Source organism: Arachis ipaensis, chromosome B9 (assembly GCF_059453495.1).
Source record: "Arachis ipaensis isolate K30076 ecotype BB chromosome B9, ASM5945349v1, whole genome shotgun sequence".
Classification (NCBI taxonomy): Eukaryota; Viridiplantae; Streptophyta; class Magnoliopsida; order Fabales; family Fabaceae; genus Arachis; species Arachis ipaensis.
The window spans coordinates 4114501-4135320 of NC_142444.1; the positions used below are offsets into that span (position 1 = coordinate 4114501).

Sequence of the window (20820 nt, forward strand, 5' to 3'; positions counted from 1 at the left end):
CAGAGATTCAAAAATATATCTCACTATCTCTTTAACCTCTGTATTTAAAAGAAAAAAAAAATCTATCTATTTAAGAATCAAATCTTAAAATTGGTTGTTTATGCTCTATATGAATTTTGAAGTCCAATTTATGCATCCACTTTTTTATAAGACGATTTTAAAATTTATACAATGAACTTAACTTTTCCAACCCCGTATTATTAAGTGTTTATTAAATGTTAAGTTGATATAAAAAGATCTTTTTTTTTAATGTGTTTAATAAAATTTTAGTGTTTGTTTGGACGTCATTAAATTGATAAAAAAAATCTTTTTTTAGAAGATTATTTCTGTTTTTTTTAGTGTGTTTAGTAAATTTTTAATAGTAAAAATAAAAACACTAAAAATAAACAAAAAGTCATCTTTTTAAAAAGCTATAATTTATATTTTTTTTAAAGATTTTTTTAAATAGATATTTTTTACATAATAAATAAACAAAAAAATATTTTTATCTTATTTTATTCAAACATAATTGATAAATAATAAAATTTTTTTATACGAGATATCTAAATATAAATCTCTTTTACTTTTTGTAAAAGACTTTAAAAAAAATATTTTTTAAAAATGACGTCCAAACAAATCTTTAATAATACAAATAAAAATATTAAAAAAATAAAAAAATCTTTTTAAAAAAATTATAATTTACATCTTTTTTAAAAAAATTTTTAAAAAAAATTTACACATAATAAATAAACAAAAATATTTTTATATTATTATACCTAAATAAATTAATAGATAAAAGATTTTTTTATAAGATATCTAAATATAAAATTATTTTTTTCATAAAAAATTAATTAAATTTTTTTTTTAAAAAACTCAAATAAATCCTAAATTTTTTAGTAGATCAAAATTAGTGGCTATTTTTTTTTTCACACCCCACCTAAGTTTCCCCTACTGAATCATTGACATGCATATGAATGGCTAATAAATATATTTTATATATACATATATTTAGTTAATAAGGCTATTATAAAAAAAAATAAAAGGCAATTTAACATGCATAAGCAATTAAGCATAACTCTTATTATAATTAAATAATATATATTTTAATTCAATTAATTTAAATATACGTTATTTGATTCAATTTATTGTCATGTTAACGTCAGTCGTTGTTTACCAAAAATTTCTCTTCATTTCTTTCCTTGATCTTAAATATTTTTATTTTAAATCTCAAATTTTTATTTATTATTTATATTTTATTTTAATATCAAATATAATACTTTATTAATATTTGCTTGCAATTTATTATTTAATAATTATATACACACCATCAATTATATAGTGGTGAATATTACTTTAATTTATTAAAAAACACAATCTTATTCTTTTTTTTATTTTAACTATTTCTATATTTCACAGCATACTCACTGATTACTCTTTCATTCTTTCATTCTGTAATATTTTTTTTTCCTATGATGCATTATTTTTACTTTTGAAAATTTTTTATAAGCTATAAAAAATTATTATTTATTATTATACTCTATCTCTACAAAATTACAAACTAGTGTTATTACAGTCTTCAAATGATCAAAATATTCACTATTAATATTAACCTATTCGAGTTTAGAATTTTGGGAGGCTACACAAGGAATACCAGAGACCAAGTATTTGAACAGGGCTTCATCTCTCTTAAATGATATAAGCATCGAAGTGAAGTGCAATGGTTTATCCAGAGCTTTTAAGTCCTTGCAATTCCTTCCCTGCCTCTATCAAGCCTATTGCCTGTTCAATTCAATAAATAAAGGGTTATGCTCCAGCCACCCAATAAGATATCCAGGGACACATCATTTTCAGGTCCATTACAACCACAAAGAACTATCAAAAGCCTAAAATGAACTCACTCTTAGGCAATAACTTCGCACATACTAATAACATCAACAAGTTTTATACTTTAAACTGTATCAGCAGAGTAATGAGATAGTTTTTCTAATGAACAATGATCAACATATTTCCCTTATGATACAAGTATTTGTTTAGGACCTTATTTTTCTGAACAACAATAAAAATGTTCCTGCCAAAAAAAAGAGACTTGGAGGCCATAGAATAAAATGCTAAAAACAAGTAATTTATTTTTATTTTTCAAAGCAAGTAAACTAAATCATTCAAACACTTACTTCATTTGCCATCAAAAAACCAACTTGAACAAAAATAAAATCAGAGTCAGAATTAGAATAAGAAAAATCAAATGAACAAAATGGATGAAAGATAGTAGCCTCAATAATTATGTTGAAGGTTCCTCAATAATTATGTAAAGTCAATAAATTAAATTAACACTAGTTCTATATCCCTCTTCTAATGCTAAATATCTACTTCTAATTATTATTGCTGAAACATTGAGACAAAGAATGAACGGAGGCTGGGAATATAAACCTAGCTAGAAAAAGAAGAACTTATTGCTTACTTTGTTAGTTAAATTATTTTGATTCGCAATCAGGCATACATCGAATAGAGGATCCTAAGAAATTTCATTAGTCAAAAACTGTTTGATGAAAAACAGAGAGAAGAAAATCTTAATATAGAGAGAGAGAGTAACCTTCTGCGCTTTCAGGAGAGAAATTTGTGCTTTCAGTTTGATGGACAAGAAGGAGAAACAACTAGCGAACAGGGGAATGGATTATCAGTGAGGTAAATTATTAATCCAACATCATAACCAAAGTCATTATCATCAGTGAGGTTTTCAACATATCATATCTTGAATGATCACAAAATAAAGAAGTGCGTGCATAGCTAATAGCCATCGGAGTTGCCTAGGATCTGATCTTGATAAGAATGCTTAGCTTGTTCAAAAATAATCATGGACAGAAAGTATAGTTTTGCAGCCCTACACCAAGTTTGAAAAAACTAAATAAATCATTCAACTACAATAGCTAGAAACTAAATAGCCCGGGAAAGCCTTTACCAATAGAGGAATTCACTTGGAAGAAATTGTAGACATGGGTTTTTGATGACTTTGATCCAACACATTTCAGATGTGCTACTTACAAGACCACAGTGTGATGGTGAAACCAAGCTTTCATGATAAATATGGAATCGCTTCGCCGCGATGGAGAGCTTAGACAAAGGAGAAACTTTCATCATGTCATCCCTGTGGCTATCAATGACAGGGAACTTAAAGTTACCATAGTTTAAGTTATTCCTAATTATTCTTGAATAGGGAGCAGCAGTCCCATGAAGAACATCATTTTCCCAAAGATACAGAGGAATAATGTGTATGCCAAGGTACTGTGGGATCATGGCCAATTTAGTCCAAGATTCAAACACTCCATACTCCTTCATCAACCACACAGAGCAATGAGTTCTATGTTCACAACAAATTGCAAAGAAGTTCCTCAGCACACATAACTGCAGGATTTTGAAATGACAATACATATCTCTATGATTAGGCGGGGAAAACAAACTATGTGATATATTAATAAAAATATATCGCTTTAATATTCATGAATAATAAATAACTTAAGTCATCAGGTTAATTTCTTAGAAGTTCATATTATTCTTTGACAAGACGAGTTGGTTAAGTTTGTTAGTCGATGAAAGTTTCTAAATAATTATTCCCCAGCAATGTTAGAGGGCTAATATAAAAAAATGAGTGTTGGCAAAAAACATGACAAATGCGACTGTTAGTCATAAAATAGGGTCTAGAACTACAAGGGATATCTAGATAATTAAGAACATAAAAGCTCTTTTTCCTTGTGACATGGCTTTTCGTTTTGTTTGTTAAAATCTCGTATCAACTCTTCCATTTGTTTTAAGCTCTAATTTTTTAATACTCATCAATAACAGATAACTTATATCACCAGGTTGGAACCTCAGAAGTTCATATTATTTCTTTGACCACCAAGAGAGAAAATAAATATATCAATATATCATTTTTCCCACTGCCTAGTATGTTGATCACTGAAAGCTGGTAATCATTTATTTATCACAAGAAATAAACAATAAAAATGTATCAATTTTGATTTTGTTTAGTCATAAAAGAATCATCTATGACCATGAATCCATAATTTGAAGATGCCAATACTATGGTATGAATCATTTATACACCAATTATCAGCATATTTCATCTGGTTCAACGGGTAAAGCATCCAGTTTTGGATCCAAAAACAACAAAATTAAAAGGAAATGGTACGCATTAAATTACATATTACATTCTCTTCCCCTTAATTTTACCCTAAAATAATAGATTTGAATCTAAGGTCAGATCTTCATCACAAGCATAAATTTACTGTAAGCGCAAAGGAACACTAGTAAATGATGGTTAATCCTACAAATCCAGCCTGGGCATGTGAATATGAAATTGGCAATAATCATAACAGGTAGTATAATTTTGTAAAAAACTAGATAAATAATCACTAAATTAGCAAAGCAATAAGAAGAGATAAATTCTCAAAAGTCAAAACTCATAAAGAAGGCATAGGAGTTGACTAGAATCAAACCATTATTCAGAAGACAGCTTGTCCGTTAGGGTTTGATTAACTGAAAGAGCTACTTGGAAGGCCAGGATATGGTGGTGAAACTAAGCTTTCTTGATAAACAAAGACGAACAATCCTATTGAAGGAGTAGGTTTCAATACAGGAAATTCAAAGCTACCATTATCCAAATTATACAGAACTATCCTTAAACTTGATGCAACCGCCACAAGAATATTGTTTCCCCAGATATACAATGGCCGTAAATGATAATCAGTTAGACGCGGAAGGCAGGGGATGATGGCCAATTTAGTCCAAGATTTAGGCACTCCATACTCCTTCATGATCCACACAAACCAATGAGTTTTCTCATGATTAAAACAATATGCAAGGCAGTTCCTCAGCTCACATAACCCTGGGAAGTTGAAGGTTTTATCATTCGGATCACTGACGGGAAGGGAAAACTCACTAAAAGTCTCCTTCACCAAGTCAAGGGAAAAAACCAAGCAATCCAGGATCCAGTTAAGGGTAGCGGTGCCAGGCACAAATACCCCTTTACGATCACCCTTTATGCTGCTAAATGGGATACCTTGAATGGCTCTCTTGGAAGGGTTGCGGCAAAATGTATGAATTTTGGTTGTATGATACCCCATGTGATTTACAATCGCAAAAAGCTTGTACTTGTCGTTCACATGATCATAGCCGAAGCCGAAAACCGTTAAGAAATCCCCACGTTCCACCGATGGGGTTGTCAATAATCCAGTACAGGGATTCCACAACCTGACAAAGATGTTGATGCCAACAACATCATAAAAGCACAGCAATCCATTGCAAGAGCCAATAACTACGTGGTTAAGTCTCTCCTCCAAAAGAACGATTTCGGTAGGTTTGGAAGGGTTCTCGACCAAGGAGCGTAAGGAGAAATCTCCGAATTCGTAGTGGCAACTATGATGATAAGCAACTCGTGGCCCACTCAAACTTGGATCCGCAGCGGTTGAATGTTGAAGATGGTCTTTGGCGAATTGAGGGATGGAAATTAGGGTTTTCCATGAACTACATACTTTCCGTAACCGAAGCAGCGATCTCGCCGGAAGCCTCAGCAAGATTTCTCTGATGAGTTCATCCGGAAGTAACGGCAGCGGCTGCGATTGCGTTACCGTCGAAGACAGCAGCCGTTTTGAGGCGTGTATGGTGACTGTTAAAGGCATCCTCTTCCTCTCGTAATAATCATGTGGCTGCTCCATAACAACTTAAAGGGAGGTTAGCGGCGGCCACGACGGCGAAAAGGTTTAGCTTCACAAACTTGGAACTAACTTGACTATTTCCGATTCCTATTTCTTTTCGCGTGCTACGTGAGTACGTGACTACGTGTGCCTTTAAAAAGAGTTAAATAACCAAACAAAATTCAAAAATTAATCCCGCTATTTTTTTTTTTTTTGTAGAAAGACTTGTGTCACGGAAAATTTTAGAAGGTTAGATTTAACAGTGTTTGAATAGTTTTCTGGAGTGTTTGAGAATACTCTAGATGGTTCCGGAACGTTCTAGAATGTCTTAGAAGGTCCCGGAATACCCTAGAAGGTTCTAGAAGACTCTGGAAGGTCATAGAGTATTCTAGAAGAGTGTAGATGTATATAGAAGTATAAAGAGTGATATGGAATAATCTAGAAACATTTAGAGAGTTGTGGTAGGATAGATATTTGTAAAGAAGGTTCTGGATGATTAATCTGGACCGTTGATTAGATTTAATCCTAACCATCCATTGAGGAGGTGGATGGCTATAAATAGGGATGAGAGTTAGAGTTTGGGTGTGTGAATCATTTGTAACCAACACTTGAGTAATAAAGTGTTCTTTCCACCAAAGCTTCCTTTCTCTTGTGTTATCTTGTGTTCTTAGCTTTCTTGCTAAGTATTGAGGGTTAGGCTGACTTGGTCTTAGCTCAAGAGGTTGAGTAAGTCCGAGTGCCGGCACGGTAGCGTTGGAGTGTGTCCAAGGCCGTGACAATTTTGGTATCAGAGCAAGGTTCGAGAGGGAGCACAAGTCGCTTGTGGGAATGGCTTCTAGTATCACCATGGAGCATGTTGAGTCTCAAAGGGGAAGGGATACTATTCTTTCTCAATGGGGAGGCAAGAAGGTCCGTTCTTCAAGTGAGCCTAGAGGTAAGGACTCTAACTTCTTAGAAGAAAGAGTTTCTATGTTGGAAAATGTTCTATCCTCTATGGATGAGCGCTTCCAAAGGATAGAACATGACAAGGAGACCCTCGAGGCTCACGTATTAGGAGAACTAGATGCTTTCAAAGAAAGCATGCTCCAAATTGAAGAGAAGCTTGAGAATTCCTTAAAGCTATTTGAGGAAGTTCGAGTTTGGTTCGAGGAGGCGAAATCTCGACCAACCATTATAAGGGAGACGACAAAGATTGATCTCCCCAAGCCAAAGGAGTTCAAGGGCGTAAGGGACGCTCGCGAGGTGGAGAACTTCCTATGGCAAATGGAGAGGTACTTCGAAGGCCAAGGGGTGGTCGAAGAAGCAATAAAGGTACGCACTGCAGCTCTCTACCTTTCTGATAATGCTACTTTGTGGTGGAGGAGAAAGTGCGTAGATATGGAAAAGGGCACTTGCAACATAGCCACATGGGAAGATTTCAAAAGGGAATTGAAAAGACAATTCTTCCCTGAGAATGTGGTTTATGAAGCAAGGAAGAAGTTGAGGGAGTTGAAGCACAAGAGTACGATTAGCGACTACGTAAAGGAGTTTACTACTCTCACGCTTCAAATCCCCAACTTAGCATCAGAGGATGCATTGTTCTTCTTCATTGATGGACTCCAACCTTGGGCAAAGCAAGAACTACAAAGAAGGAATGTTAAGGATGTCGATGAGGCCATCGTGGTGGCCGAATCACTCACTGAGTATCATAGGGGAGACTCTAAACCTAAGTCTTCCTCCAAGTCTAGTTCTGCTAAAGGTGGGGGAGACAAGGGGAAGAGCTTCTCAACCAAGAAAGAAGGAAAATACTCTTCAAAGAAAGAGTACGAAGAAAAAAAGAAGGCTTTCGTGCCCAAAGGAGGATGCTTCGTGTGCAAGGGGCCGCACCAAATGAAGGATTGTCCCAAGCTAGGGACTTTGGCATCTATTGCTGAGGAACGAGAAGCTCAAACTCAAGTAACTGAGTGTGTTGGATCTATCCAACACATAAATGCTGTGAAGACCAAAGAGGCAAGTACTGCAGAAAAGAAAGGCTTGATATATGTCAAAGCCTTTATCAATGAAAAACCTGTCATGGCTATGATCGACACTGGTGCTACACACAACTTCATCACGCCTGATGAAGCAAGGAGGCTTGGGTTGAAGATCACCGAAAAGAATGGTTGGTTCAAACCCGTGAATACCAAGGGTGAACCCCTTAAGGGAGTAGCAAAAAGGGTTGAGATGACTCTTGGTTCTTGGAAGGGCCTTGTGGATTTCTCAGTAGCACCCATGGACGATTTTAAAATAGTCATCGGGCTCGATTTGCAAAGGAAGGCAAATATAATACCTATGCCATACTACAATATAGTATGCGTCATGGAGAAAGGGTCTCCATGCATGGTCCCTACAATCTCAAAGGCTGGAGGAATTCCAATGCTCTCGACCATGCAACTCAAGAAAGGTTTCAAGAAGGGAGAGACTACATATTTGGCTCTATTACAAGAGGAGTCAATATCCAAAAGAGAAGACGTTCCTCCCAAAATCAAGGAAGTCATTGAAGAAAATAAGGATGTGATGCCTCCCGAGTTGCCAAAGCAGTTACCACCTAGAAGAAAGATGGATGACAACATTGAATTGGAGTTAGGAGCGAAACCGCCTATCTCAAAACCATACAGGATGTCGGCCATTTCTATGGTGGAAGGAGATATTATGCATATCATCAAGGAAGGGTTGCATCACGATCCATTAGCCAAGAAGTTGGTGGAGTTGGCTAGAGAAGGTAAGACCAAAAGATTTTGGTTAGAAAACGACCTTCTCTACACTAAAGGGAGAAGACTATACGTCCCTAAATGGGAAAATCTAAGAAGAAAATTAGTGAGGGAATGCCACGACACCAAGTGGGCTGGTCACCAAGGTCAGCGAAGGACCTTAGCACTCATTGAATCTTCTTATTATTGGCCTCAAATGAGAGCTGAAGTGGAGAGCTATGTGAAGACTTGTCTTGTGTGCCAACAAGATAAGATTGAAAACAAGACACCAAGTGGGTTGTTGGAACCTCTGCCTCCATCAGAGCGACCGTGGGAAAGTGTCTCTCTAGATTTCATCTCTGCCTTACCGAAGTCCGAGGGGTTTGGATCTATTCTCGTGGTAGTGGATCGATTTTCGAAGTATGCTACCTTTATATCTGCCCCTACTGACTGCACTGCAGAGGAAGCAGCACGACTATTCTTCAAGAATGTGGTGAAGTACTGGGGATTGCCTAAAAGCATCATTAGTGATCGAGATCCACGCTTCACAGGACGACTATGGACAGAGCTGTTCAAACTCCTTGGGTCGGAGCTTCATTTCTCAACAAGCTTCCATCCTCAAACCGATGGGCAGACTGAGAGAGTGAATGCCTTACTCGAGTGTTACTTAAGGCATTTTGTGAGCGCTAATCAGAAGGATTGGACAAAACTCCTCGACATTGCTCAGTTCTCATACAATTTGCAAAGGAGTGAGTCTACAGGGAAGAGTCCGTTCGAGATTGTGACTGGACAACAGCCGCTTACACCTCACTCTCTTTCTTCCTCTTACTCAGGAAAGAGCCCTGGAGCTTATCATATGATTAAGTCATGGGAAGAACAAGCAGATGTCACTCGTTCTTACCTCGACAAAGCTGCCAAGAGGATGAAGAAATGGGCAGATAAGAAGAGGAGGCATGCAAGCTATCAAGTGGGAGACAAGGTAATGATCAAACTTCTTCCACAACAATTCAAAGCCTTTCGCAAGGTTCATAAGGGTTTAATCCGCAAATACGAAGGACCATTTGAGATCATTGGACGTGTTGGGGAGGTTGCTTATAAAGTACAACTCCCTCCCTCTATGAAGATCCACCCGGTCTTCCATGTGAGTATGCTTAAACCATATCATGCGGACCAAGACGAACCGAGTAGAGGTAACTCGAGTCGTGCTCCGCCTGTGGTGATTAGATCTTTTGACAAAGAAATCGAAGAGATCCTAGCTAATCGCGTCGTGCGACGAAGAGGAGTACCACCAAGTATCCAATACTTGATCAAGTGGAAAGGGCTCCCGATAACTGAAGCTAGCTGGGAAACTCGCGAAAATCTGTGGCAATTTCAAGAACACCTAGAGCGCTATCATGAACAGAACGCGACGAGGACGTCTGCGCATTAGGTGGGGGAGAATGTCACGGAAAATTTTAGAAGGTTAGATTTAACAGTGTTTGAATAGTTTTCTGGAGTGTTTGAGAATACTCTAGATGGTTCCGGAACGTTCTAGAATGTCTTAGAAGGTCCCGGAATACCCTAGAAGGTTCTAGAAGACTCTGGAAGGTCATAGAGTATTCTAGAAGAGTGTAGATGTATATAGAAGTATAAAGAGTGATATGGAATAATCTAGAAACATTTAGAGAGTTGTGGTAGGATAGATATTTGTAAAGAAGGTTCTGGATGATTAATCTGGACCGTTGATTAGATTTAATCCTAACCATCCATTGAGGAGGTGGATGGCTATAAATAGGGATGAGAGTTAGAGTTTGGGTGTGTGAATCATTTGTAACCAACACTTGAGTAATAAAGTGTTCTTTCCACCAAAGCTTCCTTTCTCTTGTGTTATCTTGTGTTCTTAGCTTTCTTGCTAAGTATTGAGGGTTAGGCTGACTTGGTCTTAGCTCAAGAGGTTGAGTAAGTCCGAGTGCCGGCACGGTAGCGTTGGAGTGTGTCCAAGGCCGTGACACTTGAGTGAGTTCTTATGAATTTTTTTTAAAATAGAGTAATTTTATGTTGGTAGAAACTCAGGTGCACTCGATTTTCGTAAAGTTGATACTTGAGAACCGTTAGATAATTTGATTGATTTGACTAAATTTTCATCTAACGGCTCTCAAATATCAACTTCACGTGAAGTCGACTTCACCTGAGTTTTCACCTTTTATGTTGGATATTGTATATAAAAATATTATTATTTACTAATTATATTTAGATAAGATAATATAAAAATATGTTTTATTTATTTATAATATTAAAAATATATTTTTTAAATAAAAAATATTTTCAGAAAAAATGTAAATTTTAGTTTTTTTAAAGGTGGGTAAGATATTCTGTCTCTTATGGGCAAGATATTGAAGTCTAGGAAAACAGAAATCACTGACAAACTGAAATAAGAAATTAACAATGTATTGTCAAATCATGTCATCTGCGCTTATATTTTTTTTTCCTTTTTTATTTATATGAATGTTCATAAAGGTAAGCTTTTTCTTCTTGCAATTTCAATCTTATAAATGTAGCTATTTTTCATGAAAAATGAAAAGGAATATTTTCATTAGCAATTTTTTCAATTATTTTCAACCATAAATGGAAATTGGTGACTACTAACTAAAATATCTATGAATGTAAGCAAAAAGCCTCAATGCCAAGAGGTTAACTTGTATGTTTACTGTTATTATTCTATTTGTGATAGGTTGTCAACCGATATATTGATGAAGGTGTAGCAGAGCTTGTCCCTGGAGTTCTATTTATTGATGAGGTGACTTAGTTGTTGGATATATTACTTTCTTAATCTCTCATTTCTATTGCTTGTAGTTAATCTTTTTCTTAATAATTCTGAGCAGGTGCACATGCTAGATATGGAATGCTTTTCCTATTTGAATCGTGCTTTAGAGAGCTCGCTCTCTCCAATAGTAATTTTTGCCACAAACAGAGGGATATGCAATGTGAGGTACGAAACTAATGTTGCTTTTGAAGATTTTTTGAAATTAAATGAGCGAAATGCAAAAACTGTGACTCGATTTCATGTGTCATTACTGTAGTTGGCAGTGCTATAGTTCTTTATTTTATGAACAAGTGTTCCAAGTTCTTTACTTGATATTGAGTTTAATTGGTTGTCATATGACTTTGGTCGTGATTGAGGGGAAAAAATGATTATGTTTACATTATTAGATCAAAGAATTCATGCCAATTAAAATTACATTTGATTATGTTTACATTATTAGTGGGGGACTTATTATTGAAGTAAATGTCAAATTGGCATTCACATTATCGATGCTTAATTTGTAAATTACAAAAAACATTGTTGGTTTGAGTTTCTAAATTCTTATGTTCAAAAATAGTGTTATTTCAAAGAAATATATATAAAGGATTATGAATTTAGCTCCTCTAAATTTTAAATTTTCACTTAGAGGGTAAAGTGTAATCTCTCGTCATTTATTTTATAGGTGAGATCAAGAGAAAATATGAGAGAGAAACTATTTAAGGATGAGAGAGAAATTCAAAATTTAGAAGATCCAAATCCAAAGATTACAAGGACAATGGCTACAAGCGGTGTCCAGATAATTAAGGCATACAATTTTTTTTCTCGGTGATATGACTTATTGTTAATAATCTCGTTTAAACTCTCTATTTATTTGTTTCTTTATTTCTTTTAAGCTCCAGTTTGTCCATGGAAATTCTTGTGTTAATATTCATCAATAACAAATGACACCAGATTGGTATATCAGAAGTTCATATTATTTTTTTTAACACGTGAGAAAAAAATGCATCAATACGTCATTTTGAAATAACAGAAAGCATAAATTATACAGTAATAGTAAGTGCAAAGGGACACTTGTATTAGTTTTATCAAGATGAGTGTGCCATATGTGGCCATTCAGACTCCTCTAAATTAGTTCAACTAGTAAAAGATGTTTTAATTTCACAATAGCAGAAAATGAAAATTATTAAAATATGGAATTGTTTCATTTTTACTTCTTTTTCATAATAGTCAATACTTATCGTGTTAGCAGCCAATTAGGATTGTAAAGTATGTGTTGTAGTTAGAGAAATGTCACTCTACATCAGTAAATTTAGATGCTGTAAGCAGCAGGAGTAATGAAATGACTAATATAATTAACTTAAAATCTTTGAAAGATGTATTTGATTAAAAAAATATTTCAAAGACTATTTGAAGAACGGATAATTTTTTAGAAATAAATTTGATTATTTACTCTATTATTATTAAACATATTTAATAAATAAAAAGTATATTTGTGCCTATTAATATACTAATTTCAATAAGCGAAAACTGTTAATTATTGCTTACAGTGTATTTTAATACTAACTTGTTATGATGTCAAAAGTTCTATAAAGTTAAAAGAAAATATTTTTCAAGTAAATTGGGTGTACATTTATTCCCAGAAAAATATTATTATTCTCCCTTTTGACTAATAGCGAGTCTTAAACTTATTAATATGATGGAATTTGTTTTTCTATTAATATTTAATAGTAGATTACTAGATTTAGTTTGAGGTTTTTAAGAAATGTTTGTATTTATTATTAAGGTTTTTATTGGCCAATCTGCTGAACGAGTTCTGATGCTACTACAAATTTTTCATAAGAATTTTTAACTTGAAAATTCACATGTCTTTGACAAATATGGCTAATAGTTTCAATCTGTGTCACTGTTCTAAATCCTTCTTTGATTTGTGCATGTATTACGTCCCTAACATTTTGAATCAATCAACAAGATTCTAGAAAGAAAGAAAGATAATAACCATTACTAAGAAAAAAATTTGGTGAATGTTTTCTCGTGATAATTAGCTTTTTAGAATGGAAATTTTGAATTACAAGTGGTTTATAAGGTCTTTCATTAATAGCCAATAGAACACAAATGCAGCAAATACAATTTTTCAATCTAAGTGGACCAGCAGCTCAATGCAAAAGTGGTGCTTGTGCTCAATTTCTAATTTTTATTAGGAAGAATGAAATGAGGATAAGCGATTTCAATTAAGTTATCTGCTTAATGATTAACTTCAATTTTAATAAAGTCATGTTGGTTACTTTACTAGTTGTGATTACATTTTGTTTTGCCAATTCTAATATTATGTTCTAAAACTGATCACATAATAAATTATTTGAATTTGGTTGGCTTTTCTCCAAAAATTTGAAGAGTTCAGAACTTAAGAATTTTTTCATGTTTACTAATATACGAGCTAACAAAAACAGAGCGCTTGTTTTTCTTACCTAGGTTCAAAGTCCTTCAAAAATACAATTTTCAATGAGTCATTCAATCTATTTATTTGTGAATATAATTATATTGATTTGCTCTTAAAATTTGTTACTTATAATTCACTCATCTAATTTGCACTTCATACATAATTCAAATATTAATATAATTTGCAAATACAAATCAAACAAAAGCTCATAAGGATTTTTCAATTGCATGTCTCCGGTGTTCAATAATGTAATGGTTTTAGCACCATAGCTTCTTGCCAATTTTTTCAAGGAAATTTTGATTTAAAAGTAATATCTACGAGAATTACAAACCAAATACCAAAAGGATTATTCTGTGGCTGAAATCAGTTTGGATATTCCATTGAAGATGGCACTGTTTTTGCATCATTGACTGAGGAGTCAAGAGTTATGACTGATTAAGACATAACGCGTAAGCACATGTAATCTCCACAATTCATTTGTTTACCAAAGCCATCTCCACTCGTCAAAGCAAAGCCAACATTGAAGCAGTGTTTTGCTTTCTGTGCCATATTTCCCAAAGATACAGAAATCCTAAAGCAAGATTTGATTCATCTTTGGATGGCTAGTGACTTTATTTCTTCTCGGGCAAACTTGGACATAGAAGAGGTTGGTAACATGATTTGGAATGAATTATATAATAAATCATTCTTTCAAGATGTCAAGATCAATGATGAGTCAGGTAAAATTTATTTCAAAATGCATGGTCTAGTCCATGATCTTGCTCAATGAATTGCTGAGCAAGAATGTATGTTTCTAGAGAAATCAAACCTGATTGACTTGCCAAGAAACACACATCATATAGGTTTTGAGTGTGGTGGCCAAACTGAAACACCAATAGAAAAGGGAGCATGTGAGAAAATTGACTCCTTGAGGACATTATATCAGTTGAAATGGGATGGTTATTTTCAAAACAACTATGATTGGCTTCCAAGAAACAGTTCTCTTCGAGTTTTGTGTTACAGATTTTCCAAATTTCCTTCACTCAGCCACTTGAGATATCTTGGGCTTTGTGTTCTAGATATTAAGACCATTCCTGATTCTATTTACAGTTTGCATAAATTGGAAATCTTGAAACTAATGAATTGTGGGAAGCTTTATAGTCTGCCGAAAAACTTGACTCGCTTACAAAATCTCCGGCATCTTATCCTTGGTGGTTGTGATTCACTATGTCTAGACATTCACAAACTGTGTGAATTGAGAACATTAAGTGTATACATTGTGAAATCTGAGAAAGGGCATAGTTTGGCAGAGTTATGTCATTTGAATAATCACAAGAATCAGTTGACAAGAATGAAAGCATTTAGAAGAGAGATTGTACACTAAGGTTTGATCAACCAGATTTGGGATGAGCTACTTCGAAGACAACGATATGATGGTGAAACTAAGCTCTCATGATAAATATAGAACCACAATCCCATTGGGACATCTGCAGGAGTAGGTTTCAGTAGAGGAAATTCTAAACTGCCATCATCCAAGTTATACAAAACTATCTTTGAAGTTGATGCCACCGCCATAAGAAGAGTATTTCTCCGGATATATAATGGGTGTAACTCAGCACCAGTAAGCAGTGAGTGGTGACAGTGGATGGTGGCTAATCTAGTCCAAGATTGAGGCATTCCATATTCCTTCAGCAGCCACACAGACCACTGAGTTTTCTCATGGCTGCAACAAAATGCAAGGCAGTTCTTCAGCATACATAAGTGTGGAAAGACGAAGGATTTATTTTCCGGAGCCTTGAGGTTGAGAGGCAGAGAAAACTCACTACAAGTCTCCTTCACCAAGTCAAGGGAAAGAACCAAGCCATGCCAATGAATCCAATTAAGAGTGGCGGTGCCAGGCACAAATACCCCTTTACCATTACCAATTATCCTTTTAAACGCTGTATCTTGAATGATTCTCCTAGAAGGGTTTGGACAAAATGTATAAATTCTGGTTTCAATTCTAAGCGGTTCCTGTTCTAAAACCGCAACAAACTTGTACTCGTCATTCACATGATCATATCCAAAGCCGCAAACTCCTATGATACCCCGAATTTCCAGCGGTTGGGATGTCAATCCAGTACAGGGATTCCATAGCATGATTAAGTTATCCATGACAGTAATGTCTTGCAAGCACAACAATCCGTTGCAAGAGCCAATAATTTCGTGGCTACTTTTTCCCGCGAAGCGAACAACTTCAGTAGGTTGGGAAGGGTTCTCGAACAAGCACCGTGTGGAGAAATCTCCGAATTTTTTGTATCTGTAGAACCAACAACCATGATAAACAACTCGTGGATGGCTAAGACTTGGATCAGCGGCGATTAAACGAACATGGTCGTTGGCGAATTGGGAGCTGGAAATTAAAGTTCTCCATGAACTGCACACACTCTGAAACCTAAGCAGCGACCTCGCCGGAAGCCTCAGCAATATTTCTCTGATGAGTTCATCCGGAAGGACTGAAAGCGGCCCCAATGAGGTTCCCGTTGAAGGCAGCAGCCGTTTCAGGCCGTTTCTGGTGACTCTTAAACGCTTCCTGTTCCTCTTCTCATAATCCCTAGGCTGCGTCATAACTGCTTGAAGGGGAGATTAACGCTATTTGGATTTCGGCGGAGGTTGGTGGAGAATGGCGATGGCGGCGATGGCGAAAACGTTGCCTCACGAACTTGGCAGCTCGGCGCTATTTATTTCTTCCAGTTCCTTTCCCGCGATATAACGCCAACGCCTGTGTTTTGAGTTTTGAAAAAAAGAATGAAATAAAATAGAGATTCAAAAATATATCTTATTATCTTTTTAATATCTGAAACAAAAATCTATCTATTTGAGAATCAAATTTTAAAATTGGTTGTTTGTGCTCTATATGAATTTTGAATTCCAAATTATGCATCCACTTTTTTTTAAGACGACTTTAAAATTTATACAATGAACTTAATTTGTATTATTAAATGTTTATTGGATGTTGTTAAGTTGATATAAAAAGATCTTATTTTTTTACTTTTTAGTATGTTTAATAAATTTTTAGTGTTTGTTTGTACGTTATTAAATCGATAAAAAATCTTTTTTCAATAAAAAAGATTTTTTTTTATTTTTTAGTGTGTTTAGTAAATCTTTAATAATGAAAATAAAAGTACTAAAAATAAAAAAAATTATCTTTTTAAAAAGCTACAATTTATATTTTTTTAAAGATCTTTTTTCTTTTAAAAAGATATTTTTTACATAATAAATGAATAAAAAAATATTTTTATCTTATTTTATCCAAATATATTTGATGGATAAAAAGATTTTTTTATATGAGATATCCAAATATAAATCACTTTTATTTTTTGTAAAATATCTTTTAAAAAAGATATTAAAATTTTTTTTTTCTAAAAATGACGTCCAAATAAGTCCTTAGTAATAAAAGTAAAAATACTAAAAAAATAAAAAATAATCTTTTTTAAAATATTATAATTTATATTTTTTTAAAAGATTTTTTTAAAAAAAAATTTACACATAATAAATAAAAAAATACTTTTATATTATTGTATCTAAATATAATTAATAGATAAAAGATTTTTTTATGAGATATCTAAATATAAAATTATTTTTATTTTTATAAAAAAATCCTTCATAAAAAAAACTTAAAAAATATTTTAAAAAACTCACTTAAATAAATCCTAAATTTTTTAGTAGATCAAAATCAAATTTAGTGGCTATTTCTTTTTTCACATCCCACGTTCTTAGTACTTATAGTAATTAATAATTAGTCACCAAAAAAATATAGTAATTAATAATTATCTTTTCTCCCCGCATTGTTTTTGTCATCTCCCAATAGTAGCTGAAAATTATAAATAATTATGAGGAGTGCTAGAGGCAGCATAATTTGTGATACGTAGCCATCAATTAGCCATCATATATGTTTTTAATGGTGGGAGATGACATCCAATGGTATAGGATTACTCATTTGATGGTTAATTGCTGACCAACTTTTAATAAAACTGCTGGCCCTCTAGACTTTCTCAATAATTATTTACGAGGAGTGCTAATATATATATATACTAGAAATTCTAGAGGACTAATATTGGTCCAAAAAAGAAAAAAAAGTGAGAGTTGGGCAAAAACATGACAAACACGAGGGTTGGTCAATAAATAGAATCAAGTGGAGTTAGTCAACAGTCAATTCACTCATCTTTTTAAGTAAGTATTGAGAGTTTGAATTTCAATTTGCATGGAACAACTACAAGGGATATCAAGATAATTAAGAATATGAAAGTTTTTTTCTCCGTGACATGGTTTATGGTTTTGTTTGTTAAAATCTCGTTTAAACTCTTCCATTTCTTTTAAGCTCCAATTCTTTAATACTCATAACAGATAACTTATGTCACCAGGTTGGTACCTCAAGTTTATATCATTTCTTTGACCTAAGACGAAAAAAAATGTATCAATAGCAGAAGTGGATTTAATTTTGATTTTAATAGGGTCTACAACTACTTTTTTTCTTTGTGACATGGCTTATCGTTTTGCCTGTTAAAACCTCGTTTAAACTCTTCCATTTGTTTTAAGCTCCAATTCTTTAATACTCAATTACTCATCATTCATCAATAACAGATGACTTTTGTCACCAAGTTGGTAACTCAGAAGTTCATATCATATTATTTCTTTGACCAAGAGAGAAAAAAATGTATCCATACATCATTTTTCCCACTACCTAGTAGGCAAGTACCTAGTATGTTGATCACTGAAAGCTGGTAATCATTTATTTATCACAAGAAATAAAAAATAAAAAATAAAAATGTATTAATTTTGATTTTTGTTTAGTCATAAAAGAATAATTCATGACCTTGAATCCATAATTTGAAGATCCTAATACTATGGTACGGATCATTCATACACCAATTATCAGCATATTTCCTCTGGTTCAACTGGTAAAGCATCCAGTTTTGGATCCAAAAACAACAAAATTAAAAGGAAATGGTAGGCATTAAATTACATATTCCATTGTCTCCCCTTAATTTTACCCTAAAATAATAGGTTTGTATCTAAGATCAAAGCTTCATCATGCATAAATTATACTTTTAAGTGCAAAGGGACACTAGTAAATGATGGTCATTCCTACAAATTCAGCCTGGGCATGTAAATATTAAATGGGCAATAGTCATAACAGGTAGTATAGTTTTGTAAAAAACTAGATAAATAAATCACTAAACTAGAAAAGCAAGAACAGATGAACTCTCAAAACTCAAAAGGAATGCATAAGGAGTTGAAAACAATCAGACCATTTAGAAGAGAGCTTCTACACTAGTCTTTGATCAACCGGATTCGGGATGAGCTACCTCGAAGGCCACCAAACGACGGTGAAACTAAGCTTTCATGATAAATATGGAACTCCAATCCCTTTGAGAGAGACAAAGTAGCAGTAGTAGGTTTCAATACAGGAAATTCAAAGCTTTCATTATCCAAGTTATACAGAACTCTTTCTTTAGATGATGCAACCGTCACAAGAACATTATTTCCCCAGATATACAATGGGCATAAATGATCACCAGCTAGACGCTGGTGGCAGGGGATGGTAACCAATTTAGTCCAAGATTGAGGCACTCCATACTCCTCCATTAGCCACACAGACCAATGAGTTTTCTCATGCTTAAAACAAACTGCAAGGCAGTTCCTCAGCACAGAAGAAGAAGGTTTTATTATCTGGATCCTTAGGGGGCAGAGAAAACTCACTAAAAGTCTCATTCACCAAGTCAAGGGAAAGAACCATGAAATCCCGAGCGCCATGCTGACGAATCCAGTTAAGAGTGGCAGTGCCAGGCACAAATACGCCTTTACCATCACCATATATGCTACGAAACGGGATATCTTGAATTTTTCTCATGGAATGGTTCCGGCAAAATGTATAAATTATGGTGGCAGATGTATGAGGTTTTGTCTGTTTCTGATATACAGTGGTAACAAGTTTGTACTCGTCATTCACATGATCGTGGCCGAAGCCGGAAATCCACATGAAACCCCAAATTTTCAGCGATTGGGATGTTAATCCAGTACAGGGATTCCACAACTTGACATGGTTGTTGAGGGTGTCAACACCCTCATGCAAGCACAGCAATCCATTGCAAGATCCAAGAATTCTGTGACTACGTCTCTCCTCGAAGAGAACGACTTCTGTAGATTTGGAAGGATTCTCAAACAAGGATCGTAAGGAGAAATCTCCGAATGTGTTGTGTTTGTATTTCCAACTATGATGATAAGCAACTCGTGGCCCACTCAAACTTGGATCCGCGGCGATTGAACGTTGAACATGTTCTTTCGCAAAATTGGAGGTGGAAATTAGGGTTCTCCATGAACGGCACACACCCCGTAAACGGAGAAGTAACTTTGCCGGAAGTCTCAGCAAGATTTCCGTGAGGAGTTCATCCGGAAGGACTGACGGCGGCTGCGATGGCGTTACCGTCGAAGACAGCAGCCGTTTCGGGGCGTTTATGGTGACTCTCAAAGGATTCCTATTCATCTCGTCATAATCATGAGGCTGCTCCATAACAACTTGAAGGGAGAGTGTTACTGCTCGAGTTTGCGGCGGTGGTGGGGGAGGAGGGCTGCGCCGATGGGACGACGGCACTCTCGCGGATGAGGAGAATAACGGGATTATATAGATGGGTGGATTGTTTTACTAATCCTTATAATTTAAAATGGTACTTAATACTGATTATTTCATTTTTGAATAACATAGCCCACGACCCACGTAACATATTTATGAATATATTTTTTTATTTGTTTTATTTGATTCATTTAAATATATTAATTAATTAATTGATTGATTTAATTAAAATAAATATTAAATGATTTAATATTTAATTCGACTATATTACGTATAACTAATTAATTATATTAATTATTTGATTTAATTGAAATAAATGAATTAATTTGATTTTAATTTACATTAATCTTATCGTCTTATTTATTTTGATTAATAATTCTTAAAAATATTATAATTAATTATTTATTTAATTTAATTAAAACAAATATTAAATTATTTAATATTTTATTTGACTACATTAATTATAACTAATTAATTATATTAATTATTTAATTTAATTGAAATAAATGAATTAATTTTATTTTAATTTATATTAATTTTTTTATTTTATATTTTTTTGTTAATAATTTTTAAAAATATTATAATTAATTCTTTATTTAATTTGATTGAGATAAATATTAAATAATTTAATATTT

General features: G+C 34.0%; 3 protein-coding genes and 1 pseudogene across 5 annotated transcripts; 1 reads left to right on the plus strand and 3 right to left on the minus strand.

Annotated features, from left to right (window-relative positions):
* Positions 1-1475: 1475 nt before the first annotated feature.
* Positions 1476-5795, minus strand: LOC107616528 (F-box/kelch-repeat protein At3g23880-like). 3 transcript variants are annotated; one of them, XR_015899126.1, is made up of 4 exons: positions 4470-5787; positions 2936-3378; positions 2570-2857; positions 1476-1758 (listed from the first exon to the last, which is right to left on the minus strand). XR_015899126.1 is itself a non-coding variant. In XM_088497915.1 (2 exons), exon 1 carries the CDS (start codon positions 5685-5687, stop codon positions 4506-4508), a length of 1182 nt encoding a protein of 393 aa, XP_088354041.1. In that variant the 5' UTR covers positions 5688-5795; the 3' UTR covers positions 1476-1758; positions 4470-4505. The 3 variants fall into 3 exon arrangements, 1 of the variants encoding a protein (XP_088354041.1); XR_015899125.1 differs by having other exon boundaries at positions 2570-3378; positions 4470-5795; XM_088497915.1 differs by lacking the exons at positions 2570-2857; positions 2936-3378 and having other exon boundaries at positions 4470-5795.
* Positions 5796-5923: 128 nt separating this feature from the next.
* Positions 5924-12047, plus strand: LOC110267130 (uncharacterized). The gene is made up of 4 exons (XM_088500528.1): positions 5924-10369; positions 11085-11150; positions 11236-11342; positions 11839-12047. The coding sequence occupies exon 1, from the start codon at positions 6495-6497 to the stop codon at positions 9801-9803; it is 3309 nt and encodes a 1102-aa protein (XP_088356654.1). The 5' UTR covers positions 5924-6494; the 3' UTR covers positions 9804-10369; positions 11085-11150; positions 11236-11342; positions 11839-12047.
* A 2099-nt stretch (positions 12048-14146) lies between these two features.
* On the minus strand, positions 14147-16179 carry LOC107614840 (F-box/kelch-repeat protein At3g23880-like). Its single transcript, XM_016316970.2, has one exon. It carries the CDS (start codon positions 16177-16179, stop codon positions 14953-14955), a length of 1227 nt encoding a protein of 408 aa, XP_016172456.1. The 3' UTR covers positions 14147-14952.
* Positions 16180-18696: 2517 nt separating this feature from the next.
* Positions 18697-20260, minus strand: LOC107614839 (F-box/kelch-repeat protein At3g23880-like; annotated as a pseudogene).
* Between the last annotated feature and the right edge of the window lie 560 nt (positions 20261-20820).

What these genes read in the sequence shown, in the direction of transcription:
- LOC107616528 (XM_088497915.1), bottom strand. Translation starts at nt 5,687, where the DNA reads ATGGAGCAGCCACATGATTATTACGAGAGGAAGAGGATGCCTTTAACA.
- LOC110267130 (XM_088500528.1), top strand. Translation starts at nt 6,495, where the DNA reads ATGGCTTCTAGTATCACCATGGAGCATGTTGAGTCTCAAAGGGGAAGG.
- LOC107614840 (XM_016316970.2), bottom strand. Translation starts at nt 16,179, where the DNA reads ATGACGCAGCCTAGGGATTATGAGAAGAGGAACAGGAAGCGTTTAAGA.